The sequence below is a fragment of the Planococcus citri genome, chromosome 5 (assembly GCF_950023065.1).
Source record: "Planococcus citri chromosome 5, ihPlaCitr1.1, whole genome shotgun sequence".
NCBI classification, from domain to species: Eukaryota; Metazoa; Arthropoda; class Insecta; order Hemiptera; family Pseudococcidae; genus Planococcus; species Planococcus citri.
In genome coordinates this window covers 50,369,425-50,396,282 of record NC_088681.1, presented here as the reverse complement: position 1 = coordinate 50,396,282, position 26,858 = coordinate 50,369,425, and the positions used below count along the sequence as shown (strand labels likewise).

General features: G+C 35.9%; 1 protein-coding gene across 4 annotated transcripts in view; it reads left to right on the top strand.

The window, feature by feature from the left end:
• pan (pangolin) overlaps positions 1-26,858 on the top strand; it is a 286,631-nt gene that overhangs the window by 230,186 nt on the left and 29,587 nt on the right. For 3 of the 4 annotated variants that reach the window (XM_065369040.1, XM_065369038.1, XM_065369041.1), the window contains exons 5-7: positions 412-502; positions 5,362-5,442; positions 5,566-5,697. In XM_065369040.1, the coding sequence (XP_065225112.1) occupies positions 412-502; positions 5,362-5,442; positions 5,566-5,697 (304 nt within the window). Of the gene's footprint in view, positions 1-411; positions 503-5,361; positions 5,443-5,565; positions 5,698-21,653; positions 23,464-26,858 lie in introns of those variants that run through there. The other variant, XM_065369042.1, reaches the window with a different exon arrangement.

The following is a 26,858-nucleotide window of genomic DNA, read 5'->3' as shown; positions in this document are numbered from 1 at the left end:
TTTTTTAGCGCGCTTTGTGTTGTTTTTTTTTCCTTTTGGCTGTAACGTGTACTGTGCAGCTCGAAAAGTGATACGATTTTTTTGACGGTATGAAAAGTCGTCGATCTATCGATTCGCATAGGTATACATGTTCATGTACGCTGTAATGTATCTAGGTACTTATATATTGCTTGCCTACGTGTGCTAGTAGGTATGCATATACAAATATGGGACTGAGGTAATGCACTTGTAAATAAGTGACCTTTACCGAAAGCCTACCTATCGAAGCCGTAAGTGCTATGTGAAAGATTCGCCATTGTCGAAAGCCTTTCGCAAAGTAAAATGGCCCGAAGATATAATGCAACCTTTTTTTACCGTATTGTTTTGTTAGGTATCTTACACGCGTGTTTTTTTTTCGATGCGATTTTTCAGGCCTTCCGAGACCACCTTTATATCCATTTACTGGCGGTCAATACCCTTATCCAATGCTCAGCCCGGAGATGTCTCAAGTAGCCGCCTCGTGGTAAGTTTTTGTGCTATATTTTTTTCCTTATTGTGTGTAATAAGCATGTTGAATCGAGTACATATTTCTTGTATGGTCGAATGAAAAAATAGTCTACGAGTGATCCTTATTTTATATTTTTGAGAAAAATTGCCAATTAGGGAATTTCTTGAATTGATGCTCTTCAATTTGAACGAAACCAAGCAGGATCGAAAAAGCATGCCCTGAAACTTACGCAACCAAAATTTAAAGTTTTAAGGTTCATTTTTGCATTTTTGAAGAATTTTTAAGAATATTTTTTGAAAAAATGTTTCAAGTGCAATTTCTAAAATTTTTCATGAACTATTGAATTTTTTCGAGCAGAATGAACCAATCTGAATACCAAAGGAACCTCTTGAAGTGTCACACTCCGATTTGAACGGGACTGCGATTTTTGGAAAGAGCATAGTCTAAAACCCCCAAAACCAAATTTTCAGCTGCCCAAGTTCATTTTTCGATTTTTGGCGAATTTTTGAAAATTCAAAATTGACTGTTTTTGGCGATTTATGCTTTTTTTAAAAAAAGTACTTACTTGATTAGTAAAACTGGTCAAAATAAGTCCCAAAACTGATATTAATTACCCAAAACCAAATTTTACCGTTTCCAGCCATTCTGGAGCCTCCAGAGCGATTTTTCAATTTCTCCAGATGAATTTCGAATTTGCTCCAGAAGGCGTGAATATGAAGTTGGGTAGCTAAAAATTGAATTGTGTATTATACTCGACCTAGTTAACGAGTTTATCTACATTTGAGCCGATTTTGGGAGTGACACCTCAAAAGTGGTTTTTTGACCAGCTTTTTTCAAAATTAAAAAATCCAAAAAATCAAAAGTTTCCCATTTGTGGGAAAAGTTTTGAAATTTACGTGAATCGCTGTATTGTGTACAAAATTAAGCCCCCAAATCCAAACTTCATAACTTCCAGCCATTCTGGAGCCTCCAGAGCGATTTTTCAATTTCTCCAGAATTTTGAATTTGCTTCAGAGGGCGTGAATATGAAGTTGGGCAGCTAAAAATCGAGTTGTGTATTATACTCGGTCTGTTTAACGAGTTTATCTACATTTGAGCCGATTTTGGGAGTGACACCTCAAGAGTACTTTTTGGACCAGCTTTTTTCAATTCCCTTGTTAGTTTTGGACAATTTTTGAGCTCCAGAAATTTCAAATTGCTCCGGAGGGGCCAAAAATGAACTTCAGAACTTACAACTTTAGTCTGTGCTTATTGGGCAATTTTCCAACCATTTTGGATGGTTTGTGTGAAATTTCAGGAGTGTCACTTCAAAAGGGAATTTTTGTTGATTTGAAATTACAGAAAAAGTGAAGAAAATCAAATTTTCAATGAAATTTGACCTGTTTGGAGCCTCCAGCGAGTTTTATATTTTCTCCAGAAATTTCGAATCGCTCTGGAGGGGTCAAAAATGAACTTCTGAACCTACATCTTTGGTCGGTGCTTATTCAGTTCTCTCTCGACCGTTTTAATGGTTACCGTAAAATTCCAATGGCAATTTAAATTAATTTTTTGAAGCCTCCAGCGAGTCTTTAAATTTCTTCAGAGATGTAAAATTGCTCTGGAAGGGTGAAAAATGAAAAATTTATAGGTATTATCGTAAAGTACAATATTTATCCTCACGTTAATTTGAAAATTTTTAAAACAGGGTTGTAAGCGTTGTTAAAAGTAGGTAACTTTTGGTTATTTTTTCAAAATTGTGGTTACCAAAGTTACTTTTTTGAAAATTTTTTCAAAAATTCAACTTTTGCAAATCTTTGCCGTTTTTTTTGAGAAAAAAATGTCAATAATATCAAAAAGTAAATAATTCACGAATGTATTCAGTTTTTTATTCTTTTCCAATTGGTTACACTTTCTTTTCTACGTTGACGTTACAGAGCCCTGCCATTGGCTAAAATTGTCAAAGTCTCATTTCCTGCAAAAAATAGTAAAAAGTCTCGACTTCTGCCAAAATTGCCAAAAAGTGTTGTTTCTTGCCAAAAATTGTGCAAAATTGTCGCTTCTGTGCAAAAAATTTTCAAAAGTGCAACTTTTCATTCTGAAAATTTCCCAAAAGTGTGTTTCTTTTTTAAAATCATCAAAATCTCACTTTTTGTCAATATTTTTTTTTAAGTGATGAAAAAGTATCACTTTTTTGCCAGTAATTTTTTAAAAGTCGTGCTTTGTATCAAAAGTTGACAAAAATTCTCGCTTTTTTTTGAACTACAAAAAAATGTTGTTTTTTCTTAAAAATACCAAAAATTGCAAAAAAAACAAAGGTTCATAAGTTTCAATTTTTTGTCAAAAATCACTGAGAAATAATATCGCTTTTTTGCCATCAATTTCTAGAAAAAAAATTGTGTTTTTTACTAAAATTGTCAAACTTTCGCTTTTCTGAGTGAAATTTGCCCAAAATTTTTACTATTTCCAAAAAATCCTCCTTTTTTACATTTTTTAATAAAGCGTTCTGACTTATTGTGTGATTTTTTTCTGCATTAAAATGTTTTACTCACTTCTTGTAACCTTTCCTAGTTACTTTTTAGTCACCTGTTTTGGTTACCAAAGTTACATTTTTTTTTTGTTGAAAATATTAGGTAAGAGCCCTGCTAAAAAGTACTTCGAAATTGCTGGAAGCTCCGGCAATATCACTTTCATCACCAGTTCCCTAGTTGGACCTGAAACAGTAGAGATGGGGCCCAAATGTATGGATACTGAAGTTTATTTTTGGCCTCTCCAGAGCGATTTATAATTTCCAGATAAAATTGAAAAATCACGGGAGGCTCCAGAATCATGCAAAACTACCTAGTAATTAATGCATGAGAGCTGAATTGATTGAAAATTAGGCATATTGGTTCACTTTGCTAAAAAATTAATGTTTCATGAAAAAATTTAAAAATTCATTTTAAAAACAGCTTTTTTAAAAAAAATTCTCTAGAATTCTCCAAAAATTCAAAACTAAAGTTCAGGACTTCAAGTTTTGGTTTCTGATGAAGTTAGAGGTTCTTGAATTTTCATTTTTAACTTTTCCACAGCATTTTAAAATTCCTGGGAAAAAATTAAAAATTCACCAGCAGTAACCAAGTACTGGAATTTCTCAAAAAGCGGTTGTATGAACTTGTGGGAGGGGGGAAGGGGTGAATGGATTGAAATGAAAACAGAGAAGCTCGAGAAGAAGCACGAAACGAAAGAATGAACTAAAAAAAAAAAAAGAAGAAAAGATATTTAGAATGAAAATTCTCTGTGTTTTTTTTCCTTATAGGATTTCTGCCAATACACGTAAAGTTTTTAACGACTACAGGGCGTAATCTCGAAGAAAGTGGGAAAATGTGAACTCGTAAGAAGAGTTTAGGAGAACAGGAAGGGAAAGCGTATAAGAAAGAGCTCGAGCGACCCGGGGAAAAAATGAGAGTAAAGTAACGAAAGCAAGAAAGCTGATTTGGTGTATGAGAAAAAAAAAGGTACAAGTAGTAAGAGTAAGAAGGAAAAAAAGGAAGTTCGATAAGAGAGAAAACGTACGATACACGTATATATGGGGAATTTCGCTTGGCGGAAAATAGCTTAGAGGGTATTCGTTTGGTTTTTATTTTTCCTTTTTTTGTGTTGGTGAGTTTTTAGCTGGGAAAAAAGCTCTTTTGTAACCTTATGCGGCGGATAATAGTCTCTTGGTTTTTGGCGTTCTTTATCAAATTGAGCGGAATTAAGAGTGTGTATAGTACTAAAACGTCAGGTCAAGCTAGGTGACCGCATACTGCACTATAGTTACCAAAGAGGGTGGATATATAGGTTAGGTGGACAGTGTTTGGTCAATTTCGAACCAATGACTGAGAAAAACTTTTTCTTCTATGCCCTTTTGTTAGGTTACTTAACGAGATAAATCTTACCACCTTTTTTCCGGTCAGCGTACCAGAGTTGTTATTTTTGGTGTATCCGATTTATGGGTCGGGCTTTTGCCTTTTATATAGAGGGTGGTGTGGTTTACCTAGTTTTTAGCTGGGTTTTACGTGGAATGGGGTATTGAATTGTGTGGTGGAGAAGGAAAGGTGAGTTTGTGGGTTAGGTGATAGTTGTGTGGATTTGATGGGAATTTATTGATGATGCATTACTTAATGAGAGTATGAGTTTTAGATGCTTTAATATTCTTACTTGAGTGCAAAATGGGAAGTGTGTCTGATATGAACTAGCCATTTGAGGTTTTCAGACCAGTAGTGAAGCAGTCAAACCCGCTTGATCGGGTTCTCAAGCGAATGTTGAGTAACAAAGCTCGATATGGAAAATGTGTCTGATTTAAAACCCATCATACGGGTTTTTCTGACCAATAGTGAAGCAGCCAAACCAGTTTGGCAGGTTTTCCAAGCAAATGTTGATTAGTGAAGCGTGATATGGGTGGAGTGTGTCTGATTTACAAACCAGTCATACTGGTTTTTCTGACCAATGGTGAAGCAGTCGAACCAGTTTGGTGGGTTTTTCAAGCGAATGTTAAGTAGTGAAGCGTGATATGGGTGAGTGTGTCTGATTTAAAACCAGTCATACTGGTTTTTCTGACCAATAGTGAAGCAGTCAAACCAGTTTGGCAGGTTTTTTGAGCAAATGTTGAGCAATGAAGCGTAGAAAGAGTAAATGTGCCTGATTTGAAACCAGCCATAATGGTTTTTCTGATCAATAGTGGAGTGCTTGAACCGGTTTGAAGGGTTTTCAAGCAAATTTTAAGGGGTGAGGTTCAATATAGGGATTATTTTTTCAACAATAGTGATGGAATGATTCGATCTGGAAAGCTACCTACTTAATTTAATTATTAGAATCAGTATTTTTGCATGAAATTATTATGTTAGGTGTTGAGAAAATTGTACATTTTTTTATAGGCATCCCTCCAGTGTATATCCGATCTCATCTAGTGGTAGTCCTGGTTTTAGAAGCCCGTATCCTAATTCAACATTACCAAGGTTCGTTGAAAACCCACTCTAATTTGGTGGAATTTTACTTTGAATTATACTCGTTAAATGTGTATCAAAAAATTGCTGAAAATGATCTAGGTTTAATGATTTTTTATGTGTTTTTTGTCGCAGTGATTTTTATAGGTTTTCACCAACGGGGTTATTACCACCCGGTCATGCGCCTGGTCTAAGTCCTCATTCGCATCCTGCCATAGTCACACCTGGACCTAAACAAGAACTAATACAATCAGACCATAATCATAGGTGAGTGCGCCATTTTGTTTTTGCTTTTTCTCGTGAAATTCTCGCGTCAGTCAAATCAAACTTTGTACAGATATGTTATGTATGTCATACACGTGTACCTTCCCATGTAACGATGCAAACAGATTTTTAACAAGTATGATATGGTCACTGCTTTTTTTTTCTGTACTCCGAATGAAATATTTGAGCGAGGGTGTATAGAGTCGAGAGATATGGAATTCGAAAAATTCTCCAGCACGGTATAATACGATTAAAGCCTTTCGTCTGTATGTAATATTTAGTTTTATGTATAGGCGGTTTTGCGCGACACAAGGAGCTGAGAAATTTAAAAGGGATTGGTCAGCCGTTTGAACGTTGTCATGGTAACTTGGTCCGTATTTGGTGAATTCCAGGGCCCGTGTTCGGTATTAGGGTATTTTTCATTTTCTCGTTCTCGCTTTTGCTCGCCTTCGCTCCCTTGTCTCCCTTCCGCCTGCGGGTGCGGTGTGAAAATCGTGTAGGAAGTTGGAAATCAATTTTATTGTTTTATACTTTGATACGATTGGCCGAAAAAGTATACGGTTTGAAATTGATGGCGAATTGGTCGTGTAGCTGCGAGTACAGAGTAAAATGCTATGGGTGGTTTATATGTAGAATGGCCAATTTTTATTTTGCTGGAGTTGCTAGTTGAATGGAAAACTTTTTAGGTTTTCTCTCATTTTTTCCAGTGTTGAATTCAAATGTCTATCACAGCAAGTTTGATCTTTTAAATTTGGAGTTTGTTAATCTTCTGATGCTGATTGAAGGAATTTTGATCCAGTCTTAATATTTCTGGAATGAACCGAAGTGAAGTTTCCAGGTAGAAGTTTGAAGGTGAGAAAGTGGAAAAAATATGCTATTTGGAAAAATTGGAATAATTTGACTCTCAGGATTTAAAATAAGAGAATTAGAAAAAAAATTGATCAAAAAGACTGTTCCTGGAAAGGAAGGTGTTATTTGCAGTTGAACCCCTCTTTTTGACTGTTAAAGTTGTTTTCAGTGCATGAAAAGTGGTGAAAAGGGTCATAGAGATGGGAAATTCATACATTGAGGAACATTTGCAAAAAATGAAAAGTTTGTGGATTTCTTGCAAGGGGAGGGGATGTTACTCGTATTTTCAAAATTCTGAAATCTTATCTTGTTGGTCTAAAAAGCTGAAAAAATTTCAAAACATTTGGTGGGCTTTTGTGCTGAAAACTTTTGCTCCAGGTCTAAATTTTTGTATCATGTGACCAACAAATGCCTAAAGACTGAGCCAAGAGTGTGAAAGTCCTATATTTTGAGGTCATAGTCCTTGAAAGATGGCTGGATTGTGATGATGTGCTCTATCAAAAAATAGACTGCTGGAGAAAAAATTGAAAAAAAATCGACGTAGATGGATTCATAGGCATTGTTTTTTTTTTTTAGGGGAAAAAATCATACATTTTTTTGAATTTTTGCGAACTTTTTTCTGCATTTTTGGCATCAGAAAATGCAACTCTGTTCAAAAATCATCTTACTTGAGCTTTAATTCGTTAGAAGTGTTGAAAGTGATGATTACGAATACTTGAGTGTTTTTGAACTGATTCCACCACCATTTCAATCAATCAAACATTTGATACCTGATTCTGTAAAATGACTATTTTCCTCAAAAAAATGAGTTTAAATGAAAATAGAGAGTAAAATTTAGATTTTTACAATGTTTTATAATTGGCAAAATATTTGAAAATTTTGATCTTTAGATTCAAATTTTTTAGTCAGGATTTTAAGAAGTTTAATAAATTTTTTAAACTTTGATATCAAATTAATAATTGCTAATTCTTCTTTTAAAAACCAGTAAAACAAAATGCAAACAGAATACATTTAAAAGGAGGGGTTGAAATTTCTGACTTTTTTGAATCGAAATTAATCTATTCCATATGAATCTTGAACCAAAAATGAAGTCGAATCCTAAAAGACCATCAACATTTTCTTCTTAGTTCTTTTGGGTTTGAAGAGAAAGGAAGACTCGTAATTTTGATGCATTTGGGATTTATTATGAAGCTTCCAAATTTTGAAAGTTCATATTTCAAGATTGATTGAGCTTGAAACAATTTTGTTTCGAAAAAAATACTCAGATGGGATGTTCAATATCAGTAATTAGAATTTTAAAACCTAAAAATTGAATTCTTGAAGAAAAAGCTCGATTTTTTTCACTAAATTCAAATTCAATAGTTTTTAGGTAAGTTAGGTATTTATTGTAAAAATGTAAAAAAAAAAAGTACTTGAGAAATTTTGAAACCTCCTTTTCGACGAAGAGATCTCCAAAGTGAGATCTTGATTCCTCGAGGGGGGGGGGCAAAAGCTCTCGATTATGTTCAAAATTCAAAGAAATTATAAAAATAAAATTATCGTTTAGTTCTTTTTCTTTTTGGTGATTCAAAGTTTTCGATTTTATCTTTCCATCTTTTGAATCCCCCCTCGGTATCTTCTCAGATCCTGATTTTAAAATGTAAAGTGATTATAAAAGAGAAGTCTGAAGGGCAATTAGAATAGAAATTCACTCCATTTTGAAGTCTGAAAAAATTTACAGGATTTTTTTTTGCTTTTTTCTTGCTTTTTTCGCCTGTTTTGGGTAAAATTTATTAGAAGTATACTTCATAATATTTTGTTTGTACGAGTAATTTGAATTTTTTATTATTTTTCGACTAAAATTTTTCTCAAAATACGATTCGAAGTCTGGATTAATTGCAGACTCCGTCTAGCGCAGCCTATAAGTCTCGATAGTGAAACAGGCAGTTAAACAAGGCACTTCAATAGTTACTCGAATCATCGCGTAGATGGTGTTTCGGAAGCGTGAAAAAACACCCTTATTTCTTTCATCTGGCATCAGATGGGGTGGCTGTGAAAAAATGATGGTAAAATAATCGCCTTTTTCTGACAACAGAGTGCGCTATATCCGCAGAGCTCTATCCAAAGGCTTCTATTAGTTGGTACTTTGTTTCGACAGAGTTCGTCATTAGCGCGATATTCGAACTTGATCGATATTTTTAATATAAAGTCGTATTCGAAAAAATACCATACCATTGCAAAGCTCGCGAAATAATGGAAAAACAAAAAGGAAAAAAATGAGGGAAAAATATATATAAAGTACTGTACTACATACAACCATAGTGTGTGTGTATGTGAGAGAGAAAGAAGACGTATCTAGAGAGAAAAAAAATAGCAAGCTAGCGAACGAGAGCGAGCAAGCAATGGAAATGTAACGGGCTGCGAAGCTGCTCTTCTCGCGTATACGAGGTTACGTGTATTTTTTAGGGTAGGGGGAGGGGTGAGGCGAAGGGTGGTATTTTTTTGTATTTTCTTTTTAGGTGTTCATTTTGTCGACGTTTTATAATTCTATATTGAAGATACCTCTGGAGTTTTTTTTTCTCCTTTTTTCGTCTTCTTTTCCATCATCGGATAAAATATGTTTTTTTCTAGCGGGATGGGATTTTTTTTCTCCTTCGTCTTCGGTGGGTTTAATTTTTTATTTCATCATCGTCGTAGGGAGGAGTCTTGAAATATTTTTCGCGGTGGTTTCAGCTGTTTCGATTTTTATTACGAAAGAATTTACCGGGGGTTATTGAGAGAAAGAATGGTAAAATTTCGATTTTTTTCTCTCTCGCTTGCGCTCTGTTTGAGAGTGAGTTGTGAGGATTGGATTACTACCTCTGTTTTTTAGGTGGCTTTGTAAGCTGGTGTAACTCGTGTTGTTAGAGATGTACTCGTGTTATGGTGTAAATACACTTTGAGTAGCGGTTAAATACGCCTTTGATGTTGAAGAGATGGAAAATTATTTAAGTAGCGTTATAGTAGTTAATTTCTGTTATGAAGTGTTTTTCTTTTCGCCGCCTCGCCTCCTGTCGTTGCTCTTTGCGTTTTTTTTCTCTCTCTCTCACTTTGGTATATTTTGTAAAAGGAGACGAAGCGTTTGAACGGTTTATATAGTGGGATGTGTCGAGCTCTTTGTAAGTTGTTGTGAAAAAAAAAAGAAGAAAAAGGGGATAACAATGATGGTGTCGAGTGTCGAGATTGTGTGTTGAAAAATTAACGAGCTTTTTTACCTTTTTTTTTTCCTTCATCGTAAGTAAACGAAGTTTTCGACCTGTTTTTACTATTTCAAGGAGTTGGTTGTATTTTTTTTTGATGTGATGACGCTGAGGGGGTTGAAACGATAGGTGATGAGGTAGTTTTCGACAATGCCACCCTCTTGTCGTCGCGTCGACGATGTTGGAATTTCGTCGAAATTTCCAGCTTGAGTAGGGGAGGAGGAAGGGGTTCGTGTCGGTGTAGGTGTAATTATTCTCGACGACGATGACGATGATGAAGATTTGGCGTAAGCTTTCGCAAATGTTATAGCTGTATTGTATCTTAAGAAAAGCATACGGTGCGCGGTTTTCACCCTAAAGCGCCGAGACGTTTGCCGAGTTAATGGGTAAACGGCGCCTGACCTGGGATTTAGCTCTGCGATAAAGGGTTGATGTCGTTTCGACGACCTTATTCCGGCATTTAAAAATTAATTGCGGCGAAGCGAAGGCTTCCTTTTTTGTTGCTCTTTTTTTGCATCGTGATTGGTCTTCTTGTCTCGAATTTTTTCGGATAATTTCGCCATATTTTTTTTCACGATCTGATAATTTGATCTCTTGGCTTTACTGTGAGTGATGTAAGTAAACCAAACTTGCATCTAGAATGTAAACAAACAAACGCCTACATTTGCTATTAGTGTATACCTCGTTTCACCCAACTGCCCCGAACCCGAGAGCCATTCAACCCTTAATGCAACCTTTTGCCATGTTTTTCTTGTGGCGTGTTGTACTATACGAAGTTTCAGAGGAGAACAGAGTGAGAGAGAGAGAACGAATCCATCTCGAAGCTTTTTGTTTCGAAAAGAGTAAAAGCAGCGCGAAAGAAAGAAATAAATGGGAAAAAAAAGAGAAGAGAAAAAAAAACTTTGGCTCCAGTTTGACGATATTTCTCGCTAAGATTTACTCTGCCGGCTGTTCACCCCTCCGCTCATCTCCGTTCGACTATTCGTTGAATATGCATCGGTGCTTTTTCTCGGACGAATACGCCGGAGTTATTCGCAGGAAATATTTTCGCTTAAGAAGCGTCGCGTCGTCATCGTCCTCGTCGTCGTCGTGATTTCGCTATATTATTGTGTAGCTTTCGATTGAATCCGCCCCCTCATCCCTGAGACGCCCCCTTCGCTGGCTATTGAAATAGCAAGAATTAAATTTAAAATGTCGACTTTTTTCCCGGGTCAAGCCCTCCCCCCTCCTTCTGCTCTGTTCGCAGTTTGTTCATCTTCGTCTTCGTCGACTCTTCTCCCATTCGAGTGTAGTTTTTTTCCCTCTCTTTTTAATGAGTTTGTTTTGGAATTTGTGAAATTTTTCTAAACCGAACGAGAAAGATGAGGGAGGAAAAAGCACGTTGAAAAGAACAAAGAACTTCGCAGGGTAATTAATATAAAAGAACGGAGAATTTTCGGGTCGACCGAGGGAGCAAGGGATGTTACATCGTCGATAAGTCTAGGGCGGAAGAAAACGTAGCGTAGCTTTTAACCTACAATAAAGTATTCTCGTGGATTGTACCTTTGAGCTGCTTTTCTCGTCGTCGTCGTCGTCGCAAGAGTATATGTATAGTATGCCACGAGACGGTGATTAAATGTGTATAAGATGGTATAGGGAAGGAGAAAGGGGTGGAAACTGGAAAGTCGTCGTTCGCTGAGATCGTACTGCTGTGTATGTGTTTGAGTTTCACAGTTTCAGAGATTTATTCGATGATGGTGGTGGAAGCTGAAGAAGGGGAGGGGATGAAATCATACATTTTTCATTCGGTGGTTCGATCAAAAAAACGAGACAAGTAATACCACTATAGTGTGCGGTATGTGAAAAAGTTATATCATATTAGGGGTGCCTGTGATGGAGGTTGAGAGGGTCTAATTAAAAAACCGAGTTCATTTTCGAACTTGACGGATCCAAAAACCTAGCAAACGATATGTCACTCGATATTATCATTTTTTTCATCATCGTCGAACAAAATAGAGGTACCATGAAGGGCCATGCCTACAGTAGGACGGGTTGTTGAGAGGGCCAGATCAAAAATCCTAATCGATACTTGCACTCAGCGCTTCTAAATACTTGACAAACGATTGCAATTCTCCCCCTCCCACCCTCCCTTTCACTCTCTCCTATTCCTAAACTCCCCATCGGGGGGAGGCGGGAGTCAAAAAATACTGCTTGAAACTTGATTAAGGAATGACATTTGTTGGAACTGTTCAGGATTGGTTCTATTTTATGAACTCAGCAGGATTTTCCAAACTTTTCTACATTCTGACAAATTATCGAAATTCAAAAAATTATTTTTGGGAATTTGACATAATTTCAGCAGCTCATCAATTTTTTCCCAAGTCCATAAAACGGACACTTTTATGTAGGTATGTATGTTTTCTAAAAAATTTCTTCGATCAGTGTACTTCGAAGTTTCAGCCATTGGTCACTTTTTTAATAGTTTTTGAAAGTACCTACATACTTTAAAAATCTCACATACTTGCCCAAAATAATTTAAACAGGTTCAATTTTTTCATGTTTTAAAAAGTCTTACATAGGTACTATTTGTATCAAGATTTCAGCCTTATGAGTTTTTAGAATTTTGGTAAAATTTCCCGTAAATTGCATAAAGTCGCCGGGAATTTTTTAGAAATTGTTATTCCTTGGTAATTTACCAAGAATTATTAATAATTTACCCCACTTGAAATTATAAGAGTAATTTTTATTCTTGAAAGAATGACTAGTAATTTACCAAAAATTGCTAGTAACTTGTACCTGACTACACAATATTGCTAAAAGTAAAAGGTTGCTTGTGATTTGTAGTTTATGGAAAATTACTTGTAATTTACAAGAAGTAACCGGTAATTTACATCACCAGTAATTTACCAAACATTTCCAATAATTTACCAACCTAGACATTTCTAAAAATTGCACTGGAATGTGACTGGTAATTCACCAAAATTACGGGTAATCACTGGTTTTCCAAAATTACCGGTAATTTACCAAAAATTACCAATATTTTACCGAAAACCACCAATAATTTACAGAAAGTTACCATTAATTTACCAAAAATAACCAATAGTTTATCAAAAATTGCCAGTAATTTACCAAACATTTCCAATAGTTTGCTAAACCCGAAAGCTCTTGGAAATACACCAAAAATGATTAGTAAGTGTAGTAACTTACCAAAAAAATACTAAAAATTTACTGTTTTATCAGAAATAGCTGGTGGATAATGTTGATATAAAAAAAATTGTCTACTCAGGGGGGATGTCATTCATTTAAATTTCAGAATTGCCAGTAATTTGAAATCTAAATTTTATTCAATTTAGGTGAATTACTGGCAATTTTGAAAAAAAATTAATATTTAGGTAAACTGCAGATAATTTTTATAATTTTGGTAAATTACTGCCCACTGGCAGTTTTGGTAAAATTTGATCATTCTGATAAATTACCAAGTCATTTTGGTAAATTAGGTGTAATTTAGTATTTTTGGTAAAATTTGATCATTTTGATAGATAATTAACTACAAGTCATTTTTGATTTTGGTAAACTATGAGTAATTTTGGTAAATTGCGTGTAATTTTGGTATATTTTTTAATTCTAATTCACTGTTTTATCAAAAATGGCGAGATGGATAATTAATATCAAAAAAAAGTTCTGTGACCAACGTGTTCCGATACAGTCGTCTGTTGCTTGCGTTGCAAAGAATTGCTTTTATTGTGGTATATTTTATATATTGCTTATCTTATCTGTTAGTGTGTTTAATTTTCTAACATGTTCAGATAAAACCCACTAGTGAACTATTTTTATCACAACTAAACTGTACCAGTCTCAGCTCAGCTGAGCTGGTTTATCTATCAACAAACAACCAAAGGACAACTGGTACTGAGTACAGACCAGACATGTCATACTCATCAGCTGCAAAAAACGAAATCTTTCCATCCGCCGACCAAGCTATCATCTTCCCCTTCATTGATGGAGTACCAATCCAGTATTATGCTCGAAAAATGATTGGAAAAATAGGTAACAATATTCTTCATTGTGCTAAAATCTCAAACAATCGTGTCCGTATGTATCTCAGAAGCAGAGAAATTGCTGACAAGTTTCTCAAATCTGGAGGTGAAATTGAAATTGACAGAAAACTTATCAAGGGAAGGTGGTATAAACAAGAAAGGAATGATAAAAAAATCATCATCTCCAATGTGCCTCCCCATGTGCCTCACAATGAGATTATAAACATCATTATCTCTCATGGTATTACACCCTCATCCAAAATGAAGTTCTTACATTTGTCTCAAGAAGAAGATCTTACTGACATCTTATCTGAACGCAGATTTGTGTATATACCAGCAGAAGATGCTAATAAATTACCTTCCTCAGAGCTTATAAAACATAATGATGAAGAGTATAGGGTGTTCTACAATGATTCAATTATCAAATGCTTTGTCTGTCATCAATTTGGACATACCTCACAATCATGTGAATTTTATGTGGCTCCTACTCAAGTTCAAGAAACGAATCTACAACCAACAGATTTGAGTCAAAAACCAACTTTAACCATAACTGATGTTACAGCAGAAGAAAGTTCTTCACAGAAGCTCTCCCCTGAAGAAACAGTAAAGGACAATAAAAAAAGTCCAATCAACTCAGATGAAATAAATTCCTCAAACACCAACCAAATCAATACAGAATATGCTGAAAAAATGGATATTTCACAAACTCCAATTAAAAGACCTTTATCTACCAGCACTCTTTCTCAAGATGAACAGCTTTCCCAAACTATGTCCGCCAGCAACGAAATGAAAACAACACCAAATTTGGAAAAGAAGAAGAAGAAGAGGAAAATCAAAAAAGTTAAACTAGATGAACCAGAGCCAATTTCAATTAATCAACTATTAGAGTCAATAGAAGATAACTTTGATGAAAAAAAGATGCACTATCCTCTCTCTTTTACCAACTTCAGATTACTTATGGAAATGGTTAAAGGACAGCAAGACCCTTATCCATGTGTCACACAATTTACTAATGATATTGATGGAGTTATTAAAATCCTATCTGAAAACTACAAGCACCTAGAATACAGATCTATGAAAATTAGATTTACAAAACTGCAGAATAAATTGAAAAAAACCACCCCTGAAGAAGAAAACAAACCTGACCATACATCAGAATCATCTGAAGACTCATCATCATCATCATCAGAGAATGAGAAAAACTTGAATTAATTCCTACTTTTGTTTTGTTTTTGTTTTTGTTTTTTTCTTACTAGATATCCATGATAATGTTACTGCTATTATTTTAGTATTTAGTTTACTACCTATTCAGTAGAAATATTTATAGCATTGTTGTAGGTATTTAGGAACTTGATTGTAAATAATTTTTGAATCTTATAAGCCAGTCAAAAAACAAAAAAAACAAAAAAGCAAAAACAAAAAAAAAATCAAATCAAATCAAATTACTTTTGGATTATTAAATCAAAACAAAATTTTAAAAATTTTCTACAAACATGAAATTTGTAAAAAAAAAAAAAAAAAAATTGCTGGAAAATTTCAATCTTTTCTCACCCCCCCCCCCCAATCTTTTTTTTTAAAAAATAGTCTGGTATGAATTTTCTCATTCAATGGAATATAAATGGTGTTTATAGCCACTCTGGTGAGCTCAAGACTCTCATAAGCAAATTTAACCCTGAAATTATTGCCTTACAAGAGACACATCTCCGCAATCATCACTCTTTTAACCTCCGAAACTACAGCTCTTATCGTTTCAACTTTCAAGGAGGAAATAAAGCTTGCGGAGGCACAGCAATTTTTGTAAAAAAAACTACCTCATCATCTACCTTAAATATTTCTATAGGCAATATCCAAGCAAATGCAATAACCATTGAGGCTCCAAATTTTTATAAGTCAAAAATATCTGTCTGTAATGTTTACATCCCTCCTCACCAGGACATAACAGAATATGAATTAGATCAACTTTTTGCCCAAATACCAAAACCTTATATTGTTGTAGGGGATTTTAATGCCCACTCCAAAACTTGGGGATCAAGTATCACAAATAATAGAGGTAATGTAATTGACAAATTTCTCCTGAAAAATGATACTTTCCTTCTGAATGAGTCAAAACACACTCACTTTAACATTTCTAATGGTACCTATTCAAACATTGATTTAGCTTTTTGTTCCCCAAACATTTCTCATCTTTTGAACTGGAACCCCCATGATGACCTTTATTATAGTGACCACTTTCCAATTAGCATCAACATCCCTCTTCAAACTCAGAAACCCACACATGAAAAATGTCCCAAGTGGATTCTAAACAAGGTAAACTGGTCACATTTCAACAAAAAAGTTCTCCCAATTGACTTTACACCAGATGATCTGGACACTATAGTTTTATATTTCACAACTTCTATTATCCAAGCAGCTGAAGAAACCATTCCAAAAACTTCAACCAAAGTTCCCAAAAAATCTGTCCCATGGTGGTGTCATGAACTAAAAACTGCAATCCAAGATAGAAAAAGATCATTAAAAAAGTACCAAAAAAATCGCACTCTTGACAACCTCATTGATTTCAAGAAAAAAAGAGCTATTGCTCGCCAAATCAACTTATCTAAACAAAGAGAAAGTTGGAATAATTTCATGTTGAGCATCACCCAAAGCACATCTACAAAAGAAATGTGGAAAAAAGTTCAAATCCTTAAAGGAAGTTATATACCTACTGAAATACCCTACTTAGTAGATGACAACACTGAAATAAACTCAATAGATGACATTGCAAACACCTTAGCTAGATCCTTTGCAAAAGCTTCTGCAACTGCCTCTTATAGCTCTGCTTTCCAAACACTAAAAACACAAATAGAATCCACCCCCTTAGACTTTTCATCTCAAAATCTAGAACCATACAACTCTCTTTTCTCTCTTGAAGAGCTAAATCATTGTCTAAACTACAACATTAAAGATTCATCCCCTGGACCTGATGAAATACACTCTCACATGTTAAAGTACCTTTCAGACACTGGAAAAGAAGATTTACTTCAATTATATAACAAAATTTGGACTTCGGATTCCTTCCCAAAATTATGGAAAACTGCAACAATCATTCCAATATTAAAACCAGATAAAAGCCCAAATCTGGCATCTAGTTATCGCCCCATCTCCTTAACTTCAGTTCCTTGCAAAATACTTGAAAAAATGGTTATCAAACGTCTTAATTGGTATATTAATTCCTCAAACTCTCTTAGCATTTATCAAAGTGGTTTCAGAAAGAAAAGATCTACCCTAGATCACCTCTTTAGTCTCCAAAAAGAAATTAGTTCGGCCTTCCAGAATAAAGAAAGTGTTCTTTCAGTCTTTTTTGATCTTGAAAAGGCATTTGATAAAGCCTGGCGTTATAAAATTCTCCAAAAATTACATACCATTGGAATTAGAGGACATTTGGCTTACTTTATTCAGAATTTCTTAACAAACCGTACTTTTAGAGTGAGAGTTGACAATACATACTCAGAGTTTTTTGAAATTGAAAATGGAGTCCCCCAAGGTTCAGTTCTTAGCACAGTCTTATTTATACTTTTGATTGATGACATTTCCAATGTTGTTTCTAGACCCATCTCTCTGAGAATCTTTGCTGATGATATAAACATTTCCTTTCGTTCAAATAATATTCAACTAGCTCTTCAAGTAATCCAAGAAACCCTTGAAAAAATTGAATCATGGGCAGATTCAAATGGTCTAACCTTCTCTGAGTCAAAAACCCACTGTATACTTTTCACCAAAAAAAATAAGATTCCTTCAGATCTCATCCTCAACTTCAAAGGACACTCTTTAGAATTCAAAACCACAACTAAATTTCTTGGCTTAACTTTTGATAGAAAACTAAATTGGACTCCTCATTTTCTAAAAGTAAAATCAGATATCATGAAACGCCTAAATCTGTTGAAAATAATCAAAAACACCAAGTATAAACCATCTCGCAAACTCCTACTTCACTTGTATAAATCTCTAATTCGCAGTAAAATTGAGTATGGAAGCCCATGTTTTACAAATATCTCAAATAAAACTTCAAATATCCTAAAAACAATTCAAAATTCAGCCCTAAGGATCTGTTTAGGAGCCCTCTATTCCTCTCCAATAGATAGCCTATATTGTGAAGCAGCAGAATTACCCCCAGATTTCAGAAGAACTCTCATAACAAACAAATTCATCTCAAATGCATCCACCAACCCTTCCCATCCACTCCAAAACTCAATTAACCCACCCAACCCCCAACATTTTGATCATATAGAAGGACCCATCTCTAATTTCATCACAATGTTGAATGATCTTCAAATCAATCCCAAAACTCTCATCCAAAAACCAATATTATACCCCCCTTGGCTTCTAAAACCTCCTCAAGTCAACCTACAGCTTATTAACTACCCAAAAAATAGCCACTCTCCATTAGTAATAAAACAGAACTATCTTGAACTTTTATCAGAATACAAAAAATTCAATCTTTGCTTTACAGATGGATCAAAAATACCAACACTTCACACAGGATATGCATACTCTATAAATGATAGAATTTCAAATTTTAAAATCCATAACTGTTCTTCAATCTACACTGCCGAACTCACAGCTATTTTCCACTGTCTCTGTGACATACTCACTTATGAATCAGAAAATAAGTCCTTCTTAATTCAAAGTGATTCCCTCAGCTCACTAACTGCTATCCAAAATCTTTTTTCCGATCACCTTCTAATTCAAAATATTCATAAAACTCTATTTGACTTACAAAATTCAAACTTCTTCATACAGTTTATGTATGTACCCAGCCACGTTGGAATCTTAGGAAATGAAATTGTAGATATTAATGCAAAATCTGCCACCATCCTTTCTCCCCTTATATTTATCACAGCTGACGACCTCAAATCTATCTTCACCCAAAACACACTTAAGAAATGGCAAAACTTTTGGTCCCTTCAAACCACAAACAAGCTCTTTCAACATAAAAAATTAGTCCATCCTTGGAAAAACCTCTCCCACTTAAACAGACTTGAAGAAATCATTATAACTAGACTGAGAATTGGCCACACAAAAATCACACACAATCACCTCTATGAAAAGGCCCCAAAACCCACATGTCAATTCTGCCTCTCAGAACTTATATCTGTCCAACACTTACTATTTCAATGTCCCTCCTTACATCAGCACAGACTGTCCCTACAAATAGATGAAAGATCCCTATTCATACCAGACGACCCTTCCGAAATTAAAAAATTCTTAGACCTAATTAAAAAACTTGACCTTACCAACTCGATTTAAATCTCATACGACGGGTGTAATAATCAAGTAATTATAAACACCCAAAAAAAAAAAAAAAAAAAAAAAAAAAAAAAATATCAAAAAAAGTACCTATACTCGTGTTAATAAACATTACAAGTGATTTACCTAAACTTACCGGTAATTTACTAAAAATTACCAGTAATTTACCAAAAATTACCAGTTATATACCAAAAATTACCTGTAATTTACCAAACATTTCCAATTGTTTGCTAAACCCAAAAATTCTTGGCAATGCATCAAAAATGACTTGTAGGTAGTAACTTACCAAAAAGAATATTAGAAATTTAATGTTTTATCAAAAATAGCTAGCAAGTAATTACAAAAAAAGTACCTACTACCTACTAATGTTATTGAACATTGAATAGAAATTTACCAAAAAATACTGGTGATTTACCAAAAAATTACTGGTAATTTACCAAAATTTAAAAGAAATTTACCAAAAAAATAACTGATAATTTACCAAAAATTACTGGTAATTTACCAAAAAATTACTGGTAATTACCAAAAATTACTGGTAATGGTAATTTACCAAAAATTACTGGTAATTTACCAAATGTTGCTGATAACAAATCAAAGAATTGCCAGTGAGTTACACTTGTTGTGTGACATATTGTTTGTTAGGTTTTTGAAGGAGCTGAACCCGAATTCAAACTCAATTTTTTGATCTGACCCTCCACAATTTGGCTCCATGAACGAAATGAATGTGTGATTTTTTAATGTGACATAGGTAATGACAATTATAGCCTTTCAAACCCCTGCCACAACACTATCACTAGCTCTCCTGCTCGGTCAAAAAATGGGAAAAAATATCTACTGCTTGTATAACGTTGTGTGACCTATTGTTTGGTTGGGTTTTGAGGGTACTAAACCCAAATATTAACTTGGTTTTTGATCTGATCCCCCCCATCCACTCCCCCCTTTCAAGCACTTCAATTTCGTTCCAAGATGAAAATGAATTTTGATGTGGTGTGACATATCGTTTGTTAGGTTTTTAAGGGTGCTGAGTTCGAATATCAACTTGTTTTTTCGATCTGACTTTCTCAACCCCTATCACAAGACGTACCCCAATTTCGGTCCAAATTTGAGAAAAAGAAATTGCGTGGCGTGATGGCTTGTGAGGAAGTTTTTTTTTAGGGCGGCGTTTAGTTCAAATATTGACTTGAATTTCTGATCTGACTCCTCTCCTCTCCCCTCCCCTCCTCTCATCATTTACCAAATCACCATAGACTTGATTTTGGATATAATCTTGATTTTTAATATCTTTGAATGGGTATGCTGAGTTGCAGTATGTGTGATCATTTTGATGATACTCGCTTACAATGTGCTATGCCTACAATAATGTACATTGTACATATTGACAAAAGTGATTAAGTGAGCCTGTCTCCGTATCTATTTAGACTCAAAGAGCCTTTAATAGTTGATTTCATCTTATAGCATATCGTAGTACAAAGGAAGATAATTAAGTGCATCTGACAAGCTTAACGACTGAGCAATTCGGCGACGGACGATCTCATTGGCACAATGTATTGCTCTAGCAAATCCTGCAACTCTGCTACATACATACAAGAAAAACTACTGTTAAGAAAATGCGCGAATGATAAAGGAAGCATATTGGGGCGAAGAAGTTTAGAAAGGGGGGGGGGTAAATGTTACAGAACGTATGGTATATGGTACAATACATATAGACGTAGGTAGCTCGCGGTACGTCTACTTGTGTACTCGTATATACGAAGTGGAAGAGCAGCGAAAGCGTCGACGACGACGACGACGATGTGAGATGACTGATTGAACTCGACGTGGTGTCAGAATACTACCGGAAAAGTTTTTCGTTGTATTTGTCTTTGGCGAAGGGGTGCAACGTTCTACAATTTCTGCGCGTATACTGTACTATATAGATGGGTATGGTATAGCTCATATTATACTACACTATACACAACATACCATATATACACTGGCGTATAGTTGTAATTGTATTGGCAGAAACGCGAAAGCGAGACAGAGAGCTGTATGGCCGGATGGGGTCGGCGGGTAGCGCAGAAAGCTCGCGTATATTTCCCAACAATTCTCGGACTCGGATGGCTGGGTGAATGACGGTGGTGTACGTACTACGTAGTCGAAATGCTCGCAGGAATGGCACGAGAGCGAGCGAGAGATGGGGCGCTGGGGGAAGGGTTAGTTTTTCGGATACGGCGGCGTAAGGTGCGGCGCACCGCTGCGTCGCGGTGCGCGACCGTACTCGGATGGAGCGGGGGGCCGAAGGGGGGCCGGAGTTTCGCGAATATCGATTTTGAGTGTGGAAAAACGGCAAAGCGTCGTTTTGCCGCCGCAGGGACGAATAGCGAACGAACATCGCAATGATGATGATATATTCTTTGTTTTTGTTCTGTAAAAGGGCTCTCCCTTCCGAGCCCCCGGCGTCGTGACGAGTTGCCTGGCCCCTGCGTCCCCTGCACCCCGTGCGCCGTTGGCCTGCCTTCGTGCCGCTTGCCGTCGCCGCCGCCGCCGCCGGTTCAACCGTTCCCGAACTCGCGTTCGTCGCCCATCCGTAGCATTTTGTATAATCTCTTTTGTCTGGTTCACTTTTCTTTCGATTCTGTTGCTTTTAACACGTTCGGCGCGAAATTTATGGCTTCGCGAGGTGCTGCTGCTGGCTTTTTGCAGATGTGTATACGTATTTTTTCGGCGGCGCTGGTACATACCGCGACGAGGACGACCGTGTGTTGTGTGCTGTATTCGGCTGCTCGACGGTGTTGCGGTCGGCCGGATATATTTTGCGTTTTGTTGTTGCTGCTACAACAATCTGCAGCTCTCGTCGTCGTCTGAAGAGAGAGACAAAATAAGTGAGAAATCAAATCTCGAGGAGAGATTTTTTTTGCATAACGTTTGATTTTTTTTTTCGTCGATTGTTGGATGATTAATATGATCGATCGGTATGTTGTGTTGATTTTTTACGAATTTTTCGACCAATTTTGTTAACAAAAGTGTTCCGGTGAAAGATCAAGACGTAACGTTTTTTTACACCAGTTGACAGTTACACGAGGTGGTTCTGGTTGTTGGTGGTGTATTTGTTGTCGTTTTTCTCGGAAACCACCGTAGAAAGTAACCACTACCCGGGGTGCAGTCGATCGCTGGCTGCTATTTTTTGTTGTTCTTTTGTTCGAAGCAAGTACTGGTGTATTGTTTTGTGTATTGTGGTGGCGCGAGCTGCAGAGCCGAGGAGCTGAGTCAAAAACAAACAATTGTCTGACCATCCATTCGATGCGATATGGACTCGAGCTGAAAGGAGATGGTGGTGGTTTGGTGGTAGGATGGCCTCGTTGGCAGTATTGTATCATGTATTCTACATTCGTAGACGATCAAATCCGCTCGAACCGTTGCCCAGTGCAGAAGCTGATAAGAACAAGTGGTGTTAGTTGCGCTCCTCGCTCGTATCGTGTACTGATAACGCGCTTTTGAAGTTCTCGTCGTCTCGCGTCGTTCGTTGTTATGTGGTCTATTTGATCTTTCATTTTTCGTTTTCGTTTTGAAATACAAATTATTACGTCGCTCGATAATATGCTTCTTCGTAGAAGCGTTCGCGTTACTCGTGTATCCATATGAAAGATTCACCATCATCATTAGTAGCAAGTAGTGCTGGCTCATCAAGCTCGTCAACCTGACATCCGGGTCCGGGTAGATCGTACCTAATGCGGCACGATGAACGATTACCTCTCAAACGAACCTTTGAATTTGGTGAAAAAGAAGACCAAGCCGAAACCAGTAGCTGTCGTAGCTCCTTCATCGGTCAGCGATGATAAACAGCACGATTCGATCCCAGCCACGGTCTCATCGAGAAACGATCATCATGAAATCAAAGAAGAAGACGACTCGGTCAGTACCAAGTATCCGGCTACTGATACGACGAGCCGGATACCCGAAGACTCGAACCAGCAATCGAAAAACGGTCTGGCTGGGTTTCTGGGCGCATCTTACGATCCGAGCTTTTTGACCAATCTGTACGTGAACAGCCTGATGACAGCTGGATACCTGAATAATAATTATCCATTCGCGTACTCCTATAATGGGTTCGGGTCCGGCGGAGGCGGCGGTAGTGCAGCTTCGCCCCAGCTCAACGGTGGTAATTTATCCAGCCTGTGGGCTCAGCAAAGGTTTTGGCAAATGGTACATTGGCACGAGGCGCAGAGAAAGGCCGAAATGGCGGTGAAAACTGCGGCCGATGATAGCGGCGTGGAGTCGAATGGAGGTGGCGGTGGATCTAATGTGCCACTCGGTGAACCCCTAAAAGTTGCTATACCCTCGTTTAGCAATAACTCTGATCGATCTGAAACCAAAGAGTCGCCCAAAAAGGTACCTAAGAAGAGGAAGCATTCGATGAACAGGTGAGACCCTACTTTGAAAAGGGGATAGTGATTTCTTTTCGATTGGTAGTGAAGTGAAATACCTAAATATGATAAGGTTTTGTAGAACTGGAAGTTGGTTTTTTTAGGAGAGAAGTGATAAGGTGAATGAAATCTTTCGAATTGGTTTATTTCTCATGTTTGATTGTACGAGTGAGAGCATCTTGGTAATCAGTTGACGTTATTATCTTGAGATTACGATAATTTGAAAATAATCGCGGCGTATAAAACATGCACTGAAAAGTGGAAACGCGCAGAAAGAAAGTAATTGAACGGGATACGGAAGTATTATTAATTTCACGAGCTTTGAAGACGTATTTACGAATCCATCAGAAATCGACTTCACAATTTCTTCAGCTCGCTAATACTTCTCATGAGCTCCTCCTTCTCCAAAAAACAACTATTTTCCCAATTTTTTGAACGTCGCAGGAGCAAAATTTGTCCACTCTTCATTCCTCCTCCCCCTCCCCAGTTTGCCGGGCTAGCTCTTTTTTTTGACAAAATCCAATTTTTTAAATAAAAACGTATCAAAAGTAGGTACATTTTATCAGTGACAATTTTTCAAAAATGGATGTTTCAAATTTGAAACAAATCAAGTGTCATTTTTATAATTCAATCGGGTGTAAAAATTTGAAAAAAGTGCTGGAATTGAGATTTTCGTAACCTAATTCTTCTAAAGTTGTATAAACTTTAAACACGAATGAGCGACTTTTTCAAAGGCTTCATTTTATTGTAATTTGCTAATTTCGTGAGCTCGAGACTCGAAATTGTAGAATGAGAAGACGAGGTCGTTTCTTGAATTGTTTTTTGATGATTCTTATAAATTTGAGCAGTACACTGCAAATGAAAAATTCAATGAAACGAAAAAATATTTATAAATCAGCGAGAATGAGCCATAAAATATGTATTTCAATTCAAATGCTAATTGAATGACAGTTATTGGAACGAGGAGGTACATATATCGTGTTTCATGTACATAGGTACTAGTTCTGTAAAAATTCAATAGGCTTTTAGTGTTTTTTTTTTCTTTTTTATTTTGATTGAAAAAAATTGTCAAAACATATGGTAACCTTTGAATACTAATCTAATGATAATTAATGAATTTTGAATCTCGGAAAGAAAAGGAAGGGGAGGCAGAAGTTGATAAAAATGTTTAAGAAGACAAGTATAGGTTAAAAATTTTGTGTTTGATTTTTCGAGTTTGAAAGTACAAAATTATAAATCGTTGACTGCTCATTTCACAAGTTCCTGGGAAGCTTGAAATTTGGAAATTATTTTTTGAATTTCAACAGAGACTAAGTCGTTTTTCTGCTGGAATCGACTCAAGTGAATGGACCTGTTGTGAGGTCATGAAGCGTAGATTGGAGTTTCATAGAGATTTTTAAAAATATAGTGAAATATTAATTTTTTGAGAATTCGAGGAGCTTTTTATGACTTTTTTATTTCGATTGAAAAAATTTACAAAACATTTAGTAGATATCCTTTGTAAAGCAATTCTGTAACAGATTAATGATAATGAGCTTGGAATCTCTAGAGGGGGAGGGGGGAGGAAGATGAATTTTCAAAAATGCTGAAAAATAGATTTTTCTGGGGAAAAAATACACAAAATTATGAATTTTTTGACTGGTTATTTCACATGCATTTAATGAGTTGGAAATGTTGAAATAATTGTTTCGAATTTCAAAGGAAATAAATCGATTTTTGAGCTTTAAAGTCGAAGGTGGACTACGAGGTCTTAAAGCATTGATTTTGCAAATTTCATGGGAGCTCAAAAAAAAATTATTGAAAAGTAATTTTTGGAAATTTGAAAAAACGTTTCAAGACTTTCCTCGTTTTGATCGAAAAAATTGGCAAAGTATTCAAAGAGTGGTGGAGGGGGGGGGGTCATGAAATTTTGAAAATTATATTTTTCAAAGGAGAAGTAAAGTTTTGATTTTTTTTATGAGTTGAAAAATCACGAATTGTGAATCTTCGACTGTTTAACTTAATTTCAGCAAGTCCAAATGAGTTTGAAATTTTGAAACAATCTGTCTAAATTTTGGAACGAGGATTTGGCGTCGTTTAGCATCGATTTTACGTGGTGGGTGTGGTTGAGATTTCATTATGGTTTAAAAAAAAAAAATTAAAATATAAAATGAAAACTCGAGTCAAATGATCAGATATTTTATCAGTGTGAAGTTTCTGCATCAAAAACTGGTTTCCATTGGTTTGCATTTTATTTAATCGAGGGATGCAGTGAGCTCCAAAGTGGTCGAATTTTCAGGCCAGGTTGAATATTTGACAGATTGATGAACTGTTTTTGGAGTATTTCAAGTATTTGAGCTCAAAATCAGTATAGAACAAGCCAAGGAGTTGAACAAATGAGGAAAAATCGTTCAAAGAAAACAGTGATTTCCTCAAAGTCTGTCAATTTCCACAGACTGAGTAATTTTGTTATTATTGTGATTCGTTTTCCAGTTTTTTTTCATTTAAAAAGGCAACATTCATTCCTCATTCTTTCCACCTCTTCTTTCTTCCTCAAAAAAGTTCCAGGAAATGAGGAAACTGTTTTTTTCGAGGGAAAATGTTTTTGAATTGTGAATATTGTATTTGAGTTTATAAATGAAAATTAATTTGCATCTTGATGACGAATCTGTAAGTTATGCTTGATGATCTTTAACCCTGCGACGTAGCCAGAATTTTTTCAATGAAAGCTGGGGGGGGGATTTTTGGGCAAGAAGAAGTCGAAGAGCATTAAAATTTTTTTTCACATTATGTAATTGAAAATTAGGATTTAATTATTTGTACTAGATTGAAATGATGACAAATTTTTTAAAAAAATATTAAGTAGTTCAGGAAGCCAAAAAAAAACTTCATTTTTATTCCCTGAGGAGGGCAATATGTTTCAAAATCTCCACCCCCCCCACCCCACCCACCACCCACATTTTCTCAACTAAAAATGTATAAAACTCTTCAAAAATTTATGTAAATTTTTCCATTTTTTTTTTCATTTTTCAACTATTCTCGAATTCCATAAATTCTCAGTAGGCTAAGATGACCTCCGGTCGTATTTTTCTTTTCCTCTCACCTCTCCTCCCACCCTCACAAAAAATTATGGACCCATTTGAATCAATTGCAATTTTCCAAGATTTCCAATAATTCCCCTCCCCCCTCTACCATCATAAACGAATTCTCCCACGAAGACTAACAGACGCTCATTCAGGGCATGGATCTTGATTTGGTCTTCCATCAAGATGAATCTGATTAGATGGAAAGAACGATTTTCCAGATCAAATAAGTTGCATGTTTTAGGAGTTATTAAGCTGTAATTTAATCAATATGGTGCCCCCCCCCCAAAAAAAGCAGTGACCTTTTAATACGCTCGTACACGTGTATTG